Here is a 16,830-nt window from a genome sequence, read left to right on the forward strand (position 1 = left end):
ATTTCACATTCTCCCAATTTTGACGCTTACAATTTTTATGATTAGAGAACACAATGCCCTCACAGTTTCAGGAATCCGAAGGATTCTTTTTAAATTTCAACAATTCGTTGACCCACAATTTTCGCAGACTTACTTAGCACCTAAGGCTATGTTTAGATAATTCGTGTGAAAAATATTTAACAAATTCTCCTCAACCGTTTGATGTGTCCACACCTTGAAATCATGCTATACCAGTGCCATTAAGGTGGTTTCCAATATTACAATCTTAGTTAACAATTAATCTTTTGTTCCTCCAATTTTTTTTTTTTAACTGCGAAAAAAACACCCTGAGGCATGGCTATCCCACTTTTTAGTATTCTTCGAGTACACCGCTTATACTAATAGCACTACCGAGGTAATCAAGCAAATAACACAATCCTAAGCCATATATTGGATATGTAAGAAAGAGTGCCAGATTGGAAAAAAAAACATTACTGTTTGTTGTTGTTGTTCGCAACATTGGTTTTGCATGTTTTATTATTATTGATCACAGAGGTTATGTTTTGATGCTGTGCTGTTGTTTTTCAGTTTAACATTTGTAGTGAATAGTAAAGGAAAGATATTATACGGAACAGTGAGTCTTGATCGTGAAAACTCACTACAAAAATGCGGAAAATTTCACCGAAACTCACGGAAGTATATTATTCCATACGATTATGGGACAAAATATTACACTAAATAAATTTACTTTCCGCAGGTCGATCAGAAAATTTGAAAAAGATCGGGTCAACAGAAGAATTCGAAAGCCCAAGTTACACTTTGGTGCAAAATTTTGAGTAAGGGTTCAATTGCTCCTTATATTTTTGAAGATGACCAAGGAAGGGCTGTCACGGTGAATAAACTTTCTTATAGTGTAATTCTCACTAATTTCCTTTGGCCCCGGTCGAACCAAAAGAAAATCGAAAATTCCTGGTTGCACTGCAGGTTCAGGTTCTTTTTATTTGCAAACTAAATACAACTACAAAAACGGTATGCCCAGCTGAGAGTCTTGCTCGTATTACCGAGCAACCAATAACAAATAAAAACATAACAATATATTACATAATATATTGCTGTAATTACACACAATCACACTCTTTTATAAATAAATAAAAAGAAAGAAATGTATGACTTACCAAGTATCACCCCAAGCCAGCAACCAAAAGGAAAAGTTACCAAAACAAATCACCAAACATAAAAGAAAATAGTAAAGTGAAGCCGCGGGGAAACTCGTCCAAGAGAATGAATATATATATATATATATATATATATATACAAAAAAAATGAAAATAAAAATGAATTGATCAAAGAGCTAGTAAAAGAGTTTTAATTGCCCTCTTAGTGTACCAACAAAAAGACCAAGATTAAGACCAGACCCATACACATTCCAAAGTTTGGTTATGCAGTGCTTTGGTGAGAACGTCGATCTTTCAGCGCACGCTGGGGATTCATCATACTTAGAAGAAGGAAAACTTGTCACACTTCAGGAACAAGTGAGAAGCCCCAGGCAGACTTTTCTATTCTTAGTGGGTACATTAAGTCAAGAGTTTTCAAAAACAAACCCTGTAATATATTCACACTCAAACAAGGAAGTCAACGGGTTCTCAATGAAATTGACGGGGAAAACTGTAAGCGAGTGATAGTTTGTTTTATAAGCAGAACGAGGGCTTCTACGGCTAGCATTCAGAGTCATATGGCCGATTTTGTGTTTCACGTATAATTTCGCCATTTCTTGAAGATACTTGTGTATTCTATTTGCATCTTAAAATAAATAGATTTACAGTAGATTAAAGTCTTGTGTTTTATTGTGAAACATCTTTTTTTTTATAACTTTGCTGGTTCAGTGAGTTTATATTATTTTGGGCTTATTTCTGACCAATTGTTGGTTCAAAATTAACAATAAAGGCGATTGGAAGACAAAAAGGACCAAATTACGTTTTGGTCTCAAAACTACAAAGCCCTTTTACCCGTTTGCATATACCTGAATATTTCATAAAGATTTAAATATGTCCAGGGGATGACTAGCCAAAATTTCGCTCAACTACTTTGAAATGTAGACATTATTTTATGGCAATCTCAATGAATTGTGGTAGCAAATATAAACATTAAAAACGTGACGTTTCTATACTGTCAAAGATATTCTTTCTGTCTAATATTAGATGCACATATTCGTAACATTTTGGATAATCTTGCATTGATACTAGTTTTGAAAAGAAAAAACTATAATAACCATATCCATGAAAAGCTAGTAAAGCTCCAGGCTTGTTTAGGAGCCTCTTGCTAGACTGTAGCTTAGGCTATTGAACAACAATTAGGCTAAGTTTGGCAAATATAATTCTAAGGAATAAATCCAGGGTCTAAAATACCCTAGGTAGATTCTAATAAGGGTAAATTTTTAGCAGTTCATATGATTGACTTACAAATAAAGTGATAACTTACCACTCAATGTCCTTTTTTATGCTCTTTATGAATATAGACCTAATAATCATTTTTGTCACAAATGAATTTCACCCCACCCTTATATATACTGATTCAGGGTATATATTTTCACATTAGGGGGGGAGTAAAGTTTAAACTTACCTCTTGTTTGCATCAGAAATGAACTTTACCCCCCCCCTAATGTGCAAATATATACCCTGAATTAGTATATATATAGGGGTGGGACTAAAATGATTATTATATTTGGAAAATAAGCATAAAAGGCATCAAGCAGTATGTTTACTTTATTCATAGCCTAAGTCAATAATAGCCTTTTTACTGTAAAAAAATTACCCTAATAAGTTGCTATCTCTGGTTTTTTCATATTTCTTGGGCTTAGAAAGAAAATTGCATGGGTGATATAGACCTACTTTTACTAGGCTGTCTAAGATTTAGCAAAAATTGTTATAATTTTAAGTTTTTAATCTTTCTATCTATTAGATTAGTTTTTGAGATTACAGTTGTCATTATTTCAGCAGGAGTTTAAGCCATATTAAGGTTTTCTTTTTGTATTTTCAATGAATTTAAGAAACTTAAGGGTGAAAACACCTTTGTTGTGCCTCATTTGGGTATTTGGTCTTGGCTATATATCAATGTTAGGTCTATATATAAAGATTAGGATAAGACACTGAGTTTTCAGACAGTGTCTAATCTTTGACAAATATCTTAATTGAAATCTATCTTCCCTTAACACAGGCAACAAGGTCCTAATATTGGACATCATTTGTATAGGCTTTGATTATTGGGATTGACTAATAGTTAAAACTAGACTTAATGGAATTTGTTTACTACAATCTTAGAAAACTTATGGTTTTCAACATTTCAATTTAGGCAAAAGTTACCTCTACAGCCTAGTGTATTAAAAAAAAGACTACAATGATTTTTTTTCACAGCACTTGTCTTAGATTAAATCCATTTAAGTCTGTCTATCATTTAATTACTTTTCTTCCCATTTTAAGATTGTGTGTCTAAGATTAGACAACATTTTCCAAGATTAGACTGAAGTTTTAAATGTGTCCAAGGTAAGGTTTAATTGTGGAATATTAATGTATTTGAATTTGAAAGTATTGTATTTTGTTAAAATATTCAGTCTAATCACATACTCAGTAAGAAGATGTTGAAAATGTATGCTGAAACATTCCACTTTTTAGATTGTGTAGGCTAATAGAGATTTAACAATGATTTGACTATTGAAATAGTGATTAGCTGTCTGACTACTGAGTATCTTAGTAAAAAGTTTTAAACCATTCTTTAAATTTTCTAACCTATACTGCCATATGTTTTTGAAACAATGCAATCATTTAGATTGGCCCAAAATATTAGATAGGTTAAAGTATGCCCAATTATTTAAAAACAATTAGAAATTTGGGATTAGAATGGAAGAAACCATGAAAATATATTGAACCAAAACATTTTGCATATCATAAAGAAAGACTTTAATTGTTATGTCATTTTTCTTTGTTACATTCTTCTCTTTTTGTCCTTTCAAAAAAAAAAAAAAAAAAAATATAATAAAAGAGCAGTTCCACTTGGTCTTTCTCTTTAAAAGTTTTATCAGCCCATGAGATTCTTCTGATTCTCTTTTAGGGTCTCACTTTATTAACTCTCTCATGGTTGCAGTATTTTTATGATCTCCTCATAAATATTTTTATCTGTTTCATTTGGTGGAACAAAGGAGGCTATTGACTAAAAACCTGGAACTACATTAATCCTGTTTAGATCTTCTCTCAGGCAATTTGCATTTTGTTGATTTGCCTTGCACTGAAACATGAGATGTTGCAGAGTTTTTTTTCTGTAGTATGACATAGCTGACATCTAGATAAAAATTATTAGACCTATTCTAAGTTGTATTTTTTTGTGTGAAGACTGCCAAACACTTAATTCTCAGGTTCAATGAGTAATCTTGTCTTTTGTGGAATAGAGGCTGAAATGACTAGTAGTTTTGTGAGCATTACTCTCATACAATCTCTAAGCATGGTTGTTCTATTCTCAGTCAGAGCAAGGATTTTGTTGCCATCATGGTAAGAGAGTCAGCTTGCTCATTTCCCTGGATTCCTTGATGGCTTGGGGTATATTTGAAGAGGATCTTCTTCATATTCTGTTGAAGAATAATTAGTTTAGATCTAAGAAAACTAATGTCCTTGTCTGGTTCCTCTAATTGAACATTTATCAGTTCAAGGGCTGGATTTAGAATAAGTAAATGTAACAATATAATAGTTGGGATGGGGTCAGGCTGCTGGATGTATCTCAGGACTTCAATTGTTGCTGCAATTTCAGCTGACACTATAGACCAGTTATCTGAGAGCCTCTTGATTATTTGTATTGATAGGTGGGATGTAATGTCTCCTGCACTTGCTCTGGCCTCTTTTATTGACCCATCAGAGTATAACTCCAGAAAATTTTGATATTTCTTTGATCCTAATGAGTAGTCTGAATATCTATGTGAAAAAATTCTGTCTTCTTTGCCATTATTAGTTAAATTTTTGTTATTGGTGGTCTATTTTCCAAGAGGGCACATCAGGATATTGGTTAAAGCAAATATTTTCAGCTCTCAATTTTAGGCTGTGTAACAATGACAGGATGAGACTATCATATAGGGCAAAGGCTTCATTAAATTCTGGGTGACTAATACCTCATGTCTAGAATTTTTTAAAATATTTGGTTGTATGCTTGATATAGCTTTGTCTTATTGTTACTGTTTTAGCCAGTGTTCTTGTCTTTTCTGCTGATGTGAAATAATGCAGACCTAATGCCACTCTTAGTGCTATATTATGCATTGTTTCCAGTGTATCAAGTATTGTTTTGGAACATGAACCTTAGACAACTATTTTCCTTTTTTATGTACTTTAGGTAGAATTCCAGCAGCACCTTTGCAGATTAGGCTCAATCTGTCCCAGAAAGCCTTTTGAGAATTCATAGTCTCTTGATGTAGTTTTTTTTTTTTAACTTTAATCAGCATGTGATTTTCAGGTTAACCTACTGTCTTCTCCAAGAATTTGGGAGGTGATTCCCAGGTTTTTACGTTGATGCTCATATGCTAGAGACTGGTTGCCAATTGATTCCCCAATGAACATGCTTTTTAAACATAATGATAGTTACCATGAAAATTTGCAAAATGCCCCCCCCCCCTAATGATGCCAGCTGCATTCCTAGGCTATATACAAAACCAAAAGAAAGTATTATGGTAGTGAAATCCTTGCTTCATAATATGCAGAAATGTATATTAATTGGATTTTCATGTATCCTCCCATTTGTGTATATTTTTTAAATTGCTTATTACTTATTTTTAATCCTACTGATCTTAATATTTGGCAATGATGGGATGATATGGACCTTGCTAAGAATAAAATGCCTATGTAAAAAAGAGATTTGATGATTCCAGCAGTAAAAATAATGGATTAGTATATGAAACATGTATCCCTTAGTCCCCAGGTCAAGCAGGTTGTTCTTCTTTTTAACTCAACTTCAACTATGGCAATCACAGGTAAAACAAGGGCAACTTCAAACAGAAAGAAAGATATTCTTTCAGTATAACGGAAATGGATCGATCTGTTTATATTCTAATAAAAAAGATAATGTCTATTTGTGATTGATATAGCTAAAATAAATGTTGGCATATTTCATAAATAAAATTTATAATTATTTTCAAACAGAAAATACATATAAGAGGAGTAAAAACTGCAAGTCTTCAATTTTTCGCAATTCTGTTTTATAAGATTGTTCCCGATTCTTCACTAGATGGCCTCCTCTCGTCTCTCCCTTAGAACTAATTATGTATTTATCTGAAGGCTCAATAAGAGCTGGGATATTTTGACATTAAGGTGCACCTTTTGAGGTATCTCCCTCCCTCCCTAAGTACAACACCATCAGAGATCCCCACTGTAGAAGTTTAAGTGCCTTTTTAAGCTTTACAGTGTGCCCATTGCTTGCAGCCGAGTGGATTGGTGCGCTGGATTTAGGATCCTTTGTCTGAGAGGGCAAAGGTTTGAATCCTAGTGTACCCAATTATTTGGTTTGGGATGATGGGTCAGTGGCGCGACTCTGTAAGAGTATAAAAATTGTGTCAAATCTCTCCACTGTAAAATTTACCCTTGAAAACTAGCCCCTAGTAATTTACCTCCGCACGAAAATTCTCTCTATGGAAACCCACCGCAAGCACAAAATTCTCCCTCCCGAAAAAGTCTGTATACTTCCCTATAACAAATATTATACGTAAACAATGGGCAAGTTTCATTACTTACATGCCTCTTCCCACGGGCTGTGGGGGGGGGTCATTTTATCCCTAAATGCGAACCTCAACTATGCTGAACAAAATAACTATCTAAAAATTTTGATTGGACGACTTTGGGGAAAAATGGGCCTGGGAGAGACACCCTCCCAGGCTCCAATTGCCATTTATTCTAGCAAATAGCCCCTTGAGAGGGCCTAGTTGCCCTCCAATCTTTCAGGTCACTTAAAAAGGGCAGTAGAAGTTTTAATTTCCGTTCAAATGTACTCTCTACCAATCTTCCATGGCCATTATTTCGATACACTCAACTCTGAAAAAAAAAAAATACATAAACACACAACCGTTATCTTTCTTCTAACAAGTTTTTTTTTTTACAAAATTCTACATTTTGTTACATAGGGGCTTGAAGCTTCTGCAGCAGGGTTTGGTGGTACGCTAAATCTAATGGCGGGATTTTTATTAAGATTCCTTGACTTTTAGGGAATGTTTACCCCATTTTTCGAAAATCATGCAAATTTTCTCAGGTTCTTAACTTTTAATGGGTAACAGTAAAAATAAATTTAATGATTTATGATTAATAATAAATTCTTGATAAATTTTATATGTTTGGAATCAGCATGATAAAACAAAAAAAAACGAGCTTTTTTAACTGAAAGTAAGGAGCGGGATTAAAACTTAAAACGAACAGAAATTATTCCGTATATGAAAGGGGCTGTCCCCTCCTCAACGCACCACTCTTTATGCTAAAGTTTGACTCTTTCTCACAACTCTATTTTAAAACAATAAAAAGCTTTAGCGTAAAGAGTGAGATGTCAAGGAGGGAACATCCCCTTTCATATACGGAATAATTTCTGTTCGTTTTAAGTTTCAATGTCGCTCCTTACTTTCAGTTAGAAAAAAAACTTGTTCTTATTTAATTTCTGATCGTTTTTTAAATAATGCTGGGAAATCCGGCACTTCCTACATAGCGACGTTCCCCATGAAAATTTACTCCATGGAAAGGTCCTCTCACGTACTCCCCCCCACTACCAGAAAAAAAAATCCCCCTTAAAACGTCTGTATACTTCTCAATAACCAATACTATGCGTAAACATTGGGCAAAGTTCATAACATGCAGCCCCGGGGACTGTGGGGGATTAACTCATCCTCAAATACATAGTTATTATATTTTTCGACCATGCTGAACAAAATAACTACTTAAAAAGTGGCTTTGGTCGTTTAAAACAAATGGCTTTGGTCACTTAAAAAGTGAACTAGAACTTTTAATTTCCGTTTGAATGAGCCTTCCTGTGATATCCTAGGACCACTGGGTCGATACGATCACCCCTGGGAAAAAAAATTAACACGCATTCCATGATCTTTCTTCTGGCAAAAAATACAGAATTCCACATTTTTCAGATAGTAGCTTGAAACCTCTACATTAAGGTTCTATGATACGCTGAATCTGATGGTATGATTTTCATTAACGTTCATTGACTTTTAGGGGGTGTTTCCCCCTTTTTCGAAAATAAGACAAATTTTCTCAGGCACGTAACTTTTGATGGGTAAGGCTAAACTTGATGAAACTTATACAATTGAAATCATCATAAAGATCCGATTCTATTGATGTATCTACTGGTATCAAAATTTCGTTTTTAGAGTTTTGATTACTATTGAGCCGGGTCGCTCCTTACAGTTAGTTGTGTTTGATTATTATGGAACAACTCAGAACAAACTTATCAAGCTCTTCTTTCACGTCTTCTCCATTGTTTTAAGTAGATCTAAGTTAGCCAGGAGTTTTCACTATAGTTCAAATCAACAACCTATGAAGAGGTTCTTTAGAGTTTTGGTTACTATTGAGCTGAGTTACTCCTCACTGACAGCACAAACTGTATGATGCAGGATTAGTTCTAAGGGAGAGACGAGGGGAGGGTGGAGGTACAGGTTGATGTATAATCCCCAGGACTGTAACCAGGAATTATCTTGAGTGTTTTTTTTTCATGGGAGAGGGATACAAAAAAAAACTTTAATAAACACATCAAAAATGTGAAATTGATATTTAATCCCTCTTGTTTTCTGGGAATATTTCTATTCTACGCTGTTATTATAAAAGTAAAGAGGAACATTTAACCCCAAAATGAGCATCCCATGTAATAGGGGGACTGCCTCTTCCTCAATCTCATAGTCGTAGAAGCTTCAGAGGGTCCTTTTTACATCACAAATTGAGAGTTCTAGTCCTTTTTCTTATAAGTCAAAAGGGATTGGAGACCAACCAGCCGTGGGGAATGGGGATAAACTTCGGCTCCCTTCTATTAGATCTCTATAAAGATTATAATCTTTATATTTATCTATAGCCGTCAACGAAGCAGTCAAGTCAAGCCGTAATAAAACAACCCCATTAAGAATAGACACCCGCATCTCAAATTGGACCAGCCTGTTTGTCAAAGTTGTGATAGATAAAGGGTTTTGACAAAATTGGACGTAGCCATTGAAAAAAAGGAGACACATAACATTTTCTTATGTAGTAATAAAAGTCAATATCTTCTTAAAAAATACATATAAAAACTATTAAACTCCCCCTGAGCATTATTGGGTTTACAAGCCGTAATCTGACCAAAAATAAAGTTTGTGATGTCAACAGAGGCCGTTTTCGAAAAAAAACTAAAACGCAAGTTTTTGAAGAAATCAGCTGACATAAATAAAATCCGGTTTGTATGTTTAATTTAGATAACTAAGCTGTTTCAAATTATATGTCATTCATATTTTAATTTATTTCTATCATCTTGAAATAGAACTTTTTAGGAATCAGAGTGCTTGTCAGTTTCTTTTTTATTTAGTTACCAATGACATTTTTGGAAAAAATACTTCCTACATATATTTTGCCATGTGTAGGAGTATAAACATGGAATTTCTCACTAAAAAGTACCAATCACTGAGAAGGATATTGAGCATTGTTTAAGATAAGAAAATAGCATTAGATCAAAAAGGAGTAGTAACAACAAAAAAAATTTTTTAGTTGTAACAACTAAAAAAAATTTGAGTATTAGAGGTATGAATTAATGGAGTATCAGTGAAGAAAAATATTGATGTAAATAAGCAAGTTTTGAATAAAACAAGCCAACATAGAAGTCATCTGCAATAAGATTATGATTCAAAAAGCCTCATTTTTTATTTTCCCTTTTAGATTGCACATGTAACAGATGTTTATATCTGAAAATCTATCTGTAAGTTTGTAAAATTAAGAGTATATGAAAGTCTACAAGAATGAGGAATTTTCTGTATCTATCTAGAATGTCTGTGACTAGATTGGCTGTTACTGTTTTGAAGTGTCTGTTGTTTCTGTTGGGTTAAAATGCTATACATTCTGCTGCTGAAAAGACCAAAATTCACAACCCCCCCCTCCAGAAAACTATGATTCGCCTTTTATCTACAAGATTTCGATTTAGGAAATCAATGGGAGAGAACACTTACTATGTACAATAAAATCAGGATTTATTTGTTCCACTTTAATTTGTTAAGCTTTTCTAGGGTACTAGAAAAACAAACATGCATACTGCTTCTCGAAATAATTCTCTATTTTAAGAATAAAATAACAATGGGAGAGCAAAAACGAGGCCCTAGCCCTGCTGGTAGCAATCATGAAAACGTTGACTTTGAAGACTTGGAGGAAGAGGTTATTAACGAAGAAGATATTGTTGAAGTAATTAATTTACATGATGATGGAATTGAAATGTCAGAGGATGAGGAAGAATCAGAAGAAGAAATCAGGCATTTTGAGGTTGAAAAAGATGATTCTATTTATACATTTAGTGGTCATGAGGGTGAGTCTTTTTGTTACACATTATAGACAACAAACTTGTTGCTACATCAAACTATTATAAGTAAACACACTGGTGACACAGCCCTTCTCCATCCCAGCTGTTTAAGGCTTTGACGACCCACCTACAAAGTTCCAAAAGAATTGGGTTAGTTTCTTTTAAGAAACTAACCCAAGTATGTCTGGGTTCCCTCTTAGTCTTTGAGGGCATTTTAGTAAAGCCATTCTAGGCGTGCTGTAAGTGTGCATTCTAAACAAAATTTCAAACTACTCAGTCATTAATGAGTTAGCTCCAGGTACTTTGTTTGCAAAGAATAGCTTTTGGCACCTCTATGCAAAGCTTAATCCTAACAATTACTCTTAAATTTTTGAAGATTATTTCCTCAACTCCAGCAGAATTAGGGTATGGCAAATTTTATGCATTATAACTAAGATACAATCTATTGCAAAAGAATTGAAGGCATATTTTCGCCGATCAATTCACCTAAGCATATTTGTGCATACTAATACTATGATTTTTTGTCACAGCTTGAAAAATAATTTTAACTAAAACATAGTTGTTGCAATAAAGCATAGCTTTTGTTTGCCTCACTTATCATTAGTATTTTTTAATGCTATCATCATTATCAAGGTCTTGCCCATAATTTGCTCTGAGAAGGAAAAGTTCAGGAAGGAGATTGAAGAACAGATGAATTCAACGTATACTTTTGTTCTATCAATCTGCCCAAGACACATTTTCCAATATTGCTATGATTCTATAATGTTTTAGAGGTAATTACTTGGCAAGAAAAAAAAAAAAAAAAAAAAAAAAAAAAAAAGAGAGAGAGAGAGAGAGAAGATGAAGAAAAAGACTGTCATTCTAATCCAGCAATTGAGACAAATATGCACTTGAACGAGGTTTTGACCTTACTCATCTATCCAACTACCTAGGACCAAACAGTATAACCGACCAATCAAACAAATATAAATGCCCAAAACCATGCAAGGTCGTCATCAATAAAAGTAAGTCATTGTAAATTTACAATCAAAAACACTTTAAAACTAGCGAAACATTTCCAAGTAGTACCTTCCATTAGGGCTCATCAGAAGAAATACCACCTGCCTTAACGGGTTTCGAGGCTTTACTTCCTTTACCCGGCACAGTGGAGCCTCTACAATAAGATATTTATGGTATCCCTATGTTAGGTAAAACTTGTGAAATACATGCATACTAGTAAAGCTATTCAAAATTACATACAAAATGAGTTTCATTCTTTCCTTAATAAAATCCCAGAGCTCACTGAGCAAAGACCATTCTGGAACAAATAAAGACTGGTCCAGGTGTGAGTTATAAAACAAAGCCTTTTATTAGTATTCGGAACCAATCACAGATTTAAAGTTCTTCAAGCTTGTTTGAAAACAATCTACAAATCCAAAATTCCAAAAAAGGAAAGCGAAAGAGAAATTATATTAAAATATCATTCAGTATTTCTTTATAATTTTTTGTATATTTACCCAAAAGTTCATGATACATATAACTAAATTTTTTTAATTGCAAACAAATTTTTTTGGCAGAAAAACCTCTTAAGAGCAGTTTTTTGCAAAGCTTTTTACATCTATTTTTAAAATCTGTATAATTGCTGCAAATTTTTGCATACCTAAATAATTTGGAATAATAAGCTGAATAAGTAATATTTGAATGTATATTACTTTCAAGGAATGGAAAATAAATTACTTCAAAATTAAAATCATCCGTTTTATTATATATTTTAAAAACTAATTTATTATTATCTGAAATATTAATATTTAAATCTAAGAAATGGTCAGAGTATCCTGTCCCATAGCTAGGCTCAAGAATTAACTCTTGTGGATAAATATTTTTTGAGATCTCGATAAACTCTGCACAATTTATTACTAAGAGATCGTCCAGAAATCTTTTATTATTTGAAAGGTCATATTTTACATTGCTTGGGCTATTTTTAATAGAAAGGAGAAAGGACTTGTACAAGAATTATCTGAGTGATAGATTGTATGAAAACAAAATAAATGTAAAGAAAGTGGAGAAAGCATTAAAATATGAACTAAGGAGGTGTGAAGTGGAGGCCATGGATAAAATTGCCGAGGATCTGGAATATGCAGCTAGGCGGCATAATAGTAAAATATTGTTCTGGCACGTTAACAAATTGCGAGGGAGTAGTTAATCTGGACTTGGCCCAGTTAAAGATTGGAATGGGGTCGCAATTAGCGATAAGGAAAAAACTAAAGAGAGATGGGCCGAACATTTTAAGAATTTGCTTAACCGAGATAGAGTTGCAGGAAAAAATATAGAGGAAAATAAAAAAGTTTGTGATACCTTGGATGTGAAGGAAGATTTGTTTTGTGAGGAGGAATTAGCAACAGTATTATAAGGATTAAAGAATAATAAGGCTCCAAGTGCTGATAGGGTGGTAAATGAGTTTCTTAAATATGGTGGTTCTGAGGTTAGAAACACGTTACTGAAGATTATGAATATGATTTTTGAAAAAGGGGAAGTACCTAACAATTTTAGGAAAACCTTAATTAAGCCACTTTATAAGAAAGGTGATAAAAGTGAGTGTGGGTAATTATCGAGGCATTAGTCTGGTCTCTGTAGGTAGTAAATTACTTAGTAATATGATACTTTTTAGACTGTGAGATGCCATAGACAAAGTTTTAAAAGAAGAGCAGTGCGGTTTTAGAAAAGGTAGAGGATGTGTCGACGAAATTTTCACTCTTAGGCTAATAATTGAGAAGTGCCTGAGTTATCGAACACATTTGGTCCTCAGTTTTATATATTATGAGCAATCGTTCAATTCTGTTGATAGAAGAGCTTTAGCGAAGGTCTTATCCTTGTATGGTATACCAGACAAATACATTAAAGTGATTATTGCTATATACAAGAATAACAATGCTACAGTTCAGGTAGGAATTGAGGTTAGCAGCTGGTTTTGTGTTAAATCAGGGGTTGAGCAGGGTTGTGTTCTATCCCCCTTTGTATGGATTATTTTGATGGACTTTGTTTTAAGGAGCACAGGAAAGGCAATGGAAGGCCATGGAATCAAATGGGGAGGAAAAAGTCTCTTGGACCTGGATTATGCTGATGATTTAAGCATCCTAGATGAAAGTGTGAGCAAAATGAATGAAGTTTTAGAGGTTTTGCGAGGTCAGGGTGCTAGAATTGGTTTGAAAATTAATGTTAAGAAGACTAAGTCACTAAGGCTAGGAATAAGTAAAGACGAAAAGGTGACGTTTGGCAATAAAAATATTGATCAAGTGGACAGCTTCACTTACTATGTTATTATTTTTAGTAAAGACGGTTGGAGTAGTTAAGATTTTAAAAATTGAATATCCAAGGCTCAGGATGTTTTTTCACAATTAAAAAAAAGTCTGGAAGAATAGGAAGATAAGTGTGCAAACCAAGATTAGAATATTAGAAGCTACAGTGATGACAGTGGTCAAATATGGCTCTGAAGCATGGACGCTCCGAAAAGCGGATGAAGATTTGCTAGATGTTTTCCAGAGAAATTGCTTAAGGATTGTTCTGGGTACCCGGCTGACTGACCGTATTTCAAACAATAGGCTATACGAAAAATGTGGTTCAATACCGCTCTCTAGGGCTATAATGAAAGAAAGGTTGAGGTGGCTAGGGCACGTTGTGCGGATAAAGGATGACAGATTGCCGAAGATTGTTCTTTTCGGCCAACCATCTAGGGCTAAACGAAAAGCAGGTCGTCCCCGTCTGGGGTGGGAGGACACCATAAAGAAAGATTTAAAGGGGAATGGGAACTTCGTGGGCTGGTGTAAAAAGGGAGGCTTTGAATAGATTGGGGTGGAGAAAGAGCGTGCGTAGCTGTGTTGGCCTCTGGCAGCTTGGTGCTGCGGTGAGTTGTTAATAGTAGTAGTAGTATATATTCGTATTCTAATTGACTTAAAAACAAGTCTGCTATGAATTGACTCGCATTCCCTCCGAACTCAAATATTGCGATTACAGTCTTTTGTGTATCTGTTTTATTGCTGCTTTGTTCAGAGCATAGATATTTCTAGGATGTCAAATTCTAAACAAACGTGTGAAGCTAAACAAATAAGTTATAAGTGAAACACATAGCTGCAAGTGTTGTTCCACAAATTTGATATGCTGAACCTCTTTATTAGGCTTTGACATAAAAAGTGTAGCTCTATTAAAAAAAAAAAAAAAAAAAAAAAATCAATTATATCTTTTTATAAGATTATATATTAAAAATTTTTTTTTATAATAACTATTTGGAGCAGGCGGGGGGAACCCACAGTTGGTCCAAGGCTGATACTTCCCTCCTTTTTCTGGTAAAATAGTTATCTGGATTTTTTCGATCCAAGGCTCTTATAGTTCTGATAAACTTTTTGCGAGCATTGCTATTGATATGACCCCAACAATTCTCTTTTCATTTGATAGGCTACTCGTCATACGCTCCGGGTAGTGCATTTTTAATACAACTTCAGAGGTCGTTGGTTTGAGCTATTGTGAAAACTCCTGGCTATTTTGGATCTACTTACAACAATGGAGAAGACGTGAAAGAAGAGCTTGATAAGTTTGTTCTGAGCTGTTTCATGATAAGTTTGTGTAAAGGTTTAGAACAGTGCAGCAATCAGGCAAGAACCTAGTAAAATACCATCCCAAACTTTGGCACTGCCTTTCAAAGAATTTCAGATATAACTTCGGATGATTATTTCCTTTCTGGTATCATGGTTGTAATTGCTGCTTGGTCGCAATATTTCCCAACGTCTTAATAAAATTCGCGGTTCTTTCAAATTACTGATTTGTTAGGAAATGCTTATATCTAAGGAGTGGCTAAATTTTTTAAATAAAATAATTTCACATGTTTGAATCGAAGTTTCCCCTATATCATTATTGAAATCCATACTAAAACTGAATTGCTATAATGTGATAAGTGTTTTTAATTTGAAACTTGATACCACAGGCAATATGAATGTAATACAGACGTCCAACTGAAATAATTTTATGGTAAATAAATACCAATTAATCTGGTGCTTGTGCTCCTCTATCCTCAGTTTCTCAGGCTTCTAGCATGCATGAACGTTATCATACATAGCCTAAAGGCACCCGGATACCCGACCCTTTTTTTCAACAATGTAAGATAGGGCACATCGGTATCTGTATCATATACTTTCTGTCTGTGCTTGATACCTTGCTTACAGAGACTGAACTAATAGATGGCGTATAAGAAGGAATATAAGGCTTCAGTAGTTACGCTTGTTTTTTTTAGACCTGAATTGCAGTAACTAGCAGTTATTTTTCCACAGGTCCTGTTTTTTGTTGCAGGATAAATCCTGTGGACAAAACTCAAGTCATCACTGGAGGAAAAGATGATTTAGCTTACATTCGGAAAATTGGAGAACCATCCGGAGCAGTAAAATTAGATGGATTTAAAGTAAGTAACTACAGATAAAAAATAGCGCATAATAACCTTTTAAGATAAAAATAAGGTAAGCTTACCACTATACAGTATATTTAGGAGAGGTCAATATAGGGTTCCTCAGCAGCAGCTCATCATAGCCATTATTAAATAAATCTGGCCTTAAATTCACCAATTCATTGCTCCTAAAAAGAAAATGTGGCAATCCATCCTGCAAAATACTGCATAGTGGGCAGGTTTTATGTATATTTAGAATATTAAGGTCGCTCCAATTAGCTATTAGTGGTAGTAATGTTAGGCAATCAAGAATAGCCTAAAACTGACATCTAGCAATTGGCAAATCTTTCAGTATTTGACTGACCAGACTGTAGATTTAAGAGCGGTTTTGGTGGGGAACGGTTGGTGTTCATAACAGACGCCGTGCTTTATTATGCATGACAGAAAGTGACCGCAGCGTAGAAGGAAAAGTAGAAGTCCATACAATGGGGCAATACGAACCTATGACTGGACAAGGCAGAAAAAAAGCTTCAGAACAGATCCAGGAAATGTGTGTCCGATTTTTCGAATGATACCCAAACTCCGTGAGACCTTAACCCTAATCATGACTATATGGTTTCTAAATGAAAGGTTCTCATCAAGCAGGATACCAAGAAACCGGACCACCCTATTCTATCATCAACACAAGGAGTCTTGTGACACCTGAAGGTGTGCAAGCTGAGGGAAAGCTATACCAATTCGAGAAAAAAATGTAACTTGCCATTATTCAAGGCCAAGTAATTCGCATCAAACCATGAAATAACTCTCAAGAATATTGCCACAAGGTTAGAATTGATATCACATTCCGTCTTCCCAAGAGTCCCAAGAGTGGCATCATCAGCAAAAGTAACGAGAAAATCTTCATT

The 16,830-nt window shown here is 34.4% G+C and overlaps 1 protein-coding gene across 1 annotated transcript in view; it reads left to right on the forward strand.

Moving 5' to 3' along the window:
- Positions 1 to 16,830, forward strand: part of LOC148948458 (angio-associated migratory cell protein) — a 137,744-nt gene that overhangs the window by 108,129 nt on the left and 12,785 nt on the right. Inside the window, exons 2-3 of the mRNA XM_089093932.1 lie at positions 10,287 to 10,524; positions 15,816 to 15,943. Coding sequence (XP_088950058.1) covers positions 10,299 to 10,524; positions 15,816 to 15,943 — 354 coding nt within the window. The 5' untranslated portion in view covers positions 10,287 to 10,298. The remainder of the gene's footprint in view (positions 1 to 10,286; positions 10,525 to 15,815; positions 15,944 to 16,830) is intronic.

The sequence above is a fragment of the Artemia sp. Qi Xiang Cuo genome, chromosome 9, assembly GCF_049724085.1.
Source record: "Artemia sp. Qi Xiang Cuo chromosome 9, ASM4972408v1, whole genome shotgun sequence".
Classification (NCBI taxonomy): Eukaryota; Metazoa; Arthropoda; class Branchiopoda; order Anostraca; family Artemiidae; genus Artemia; species Artemia sp. Qi Xiang Cuo.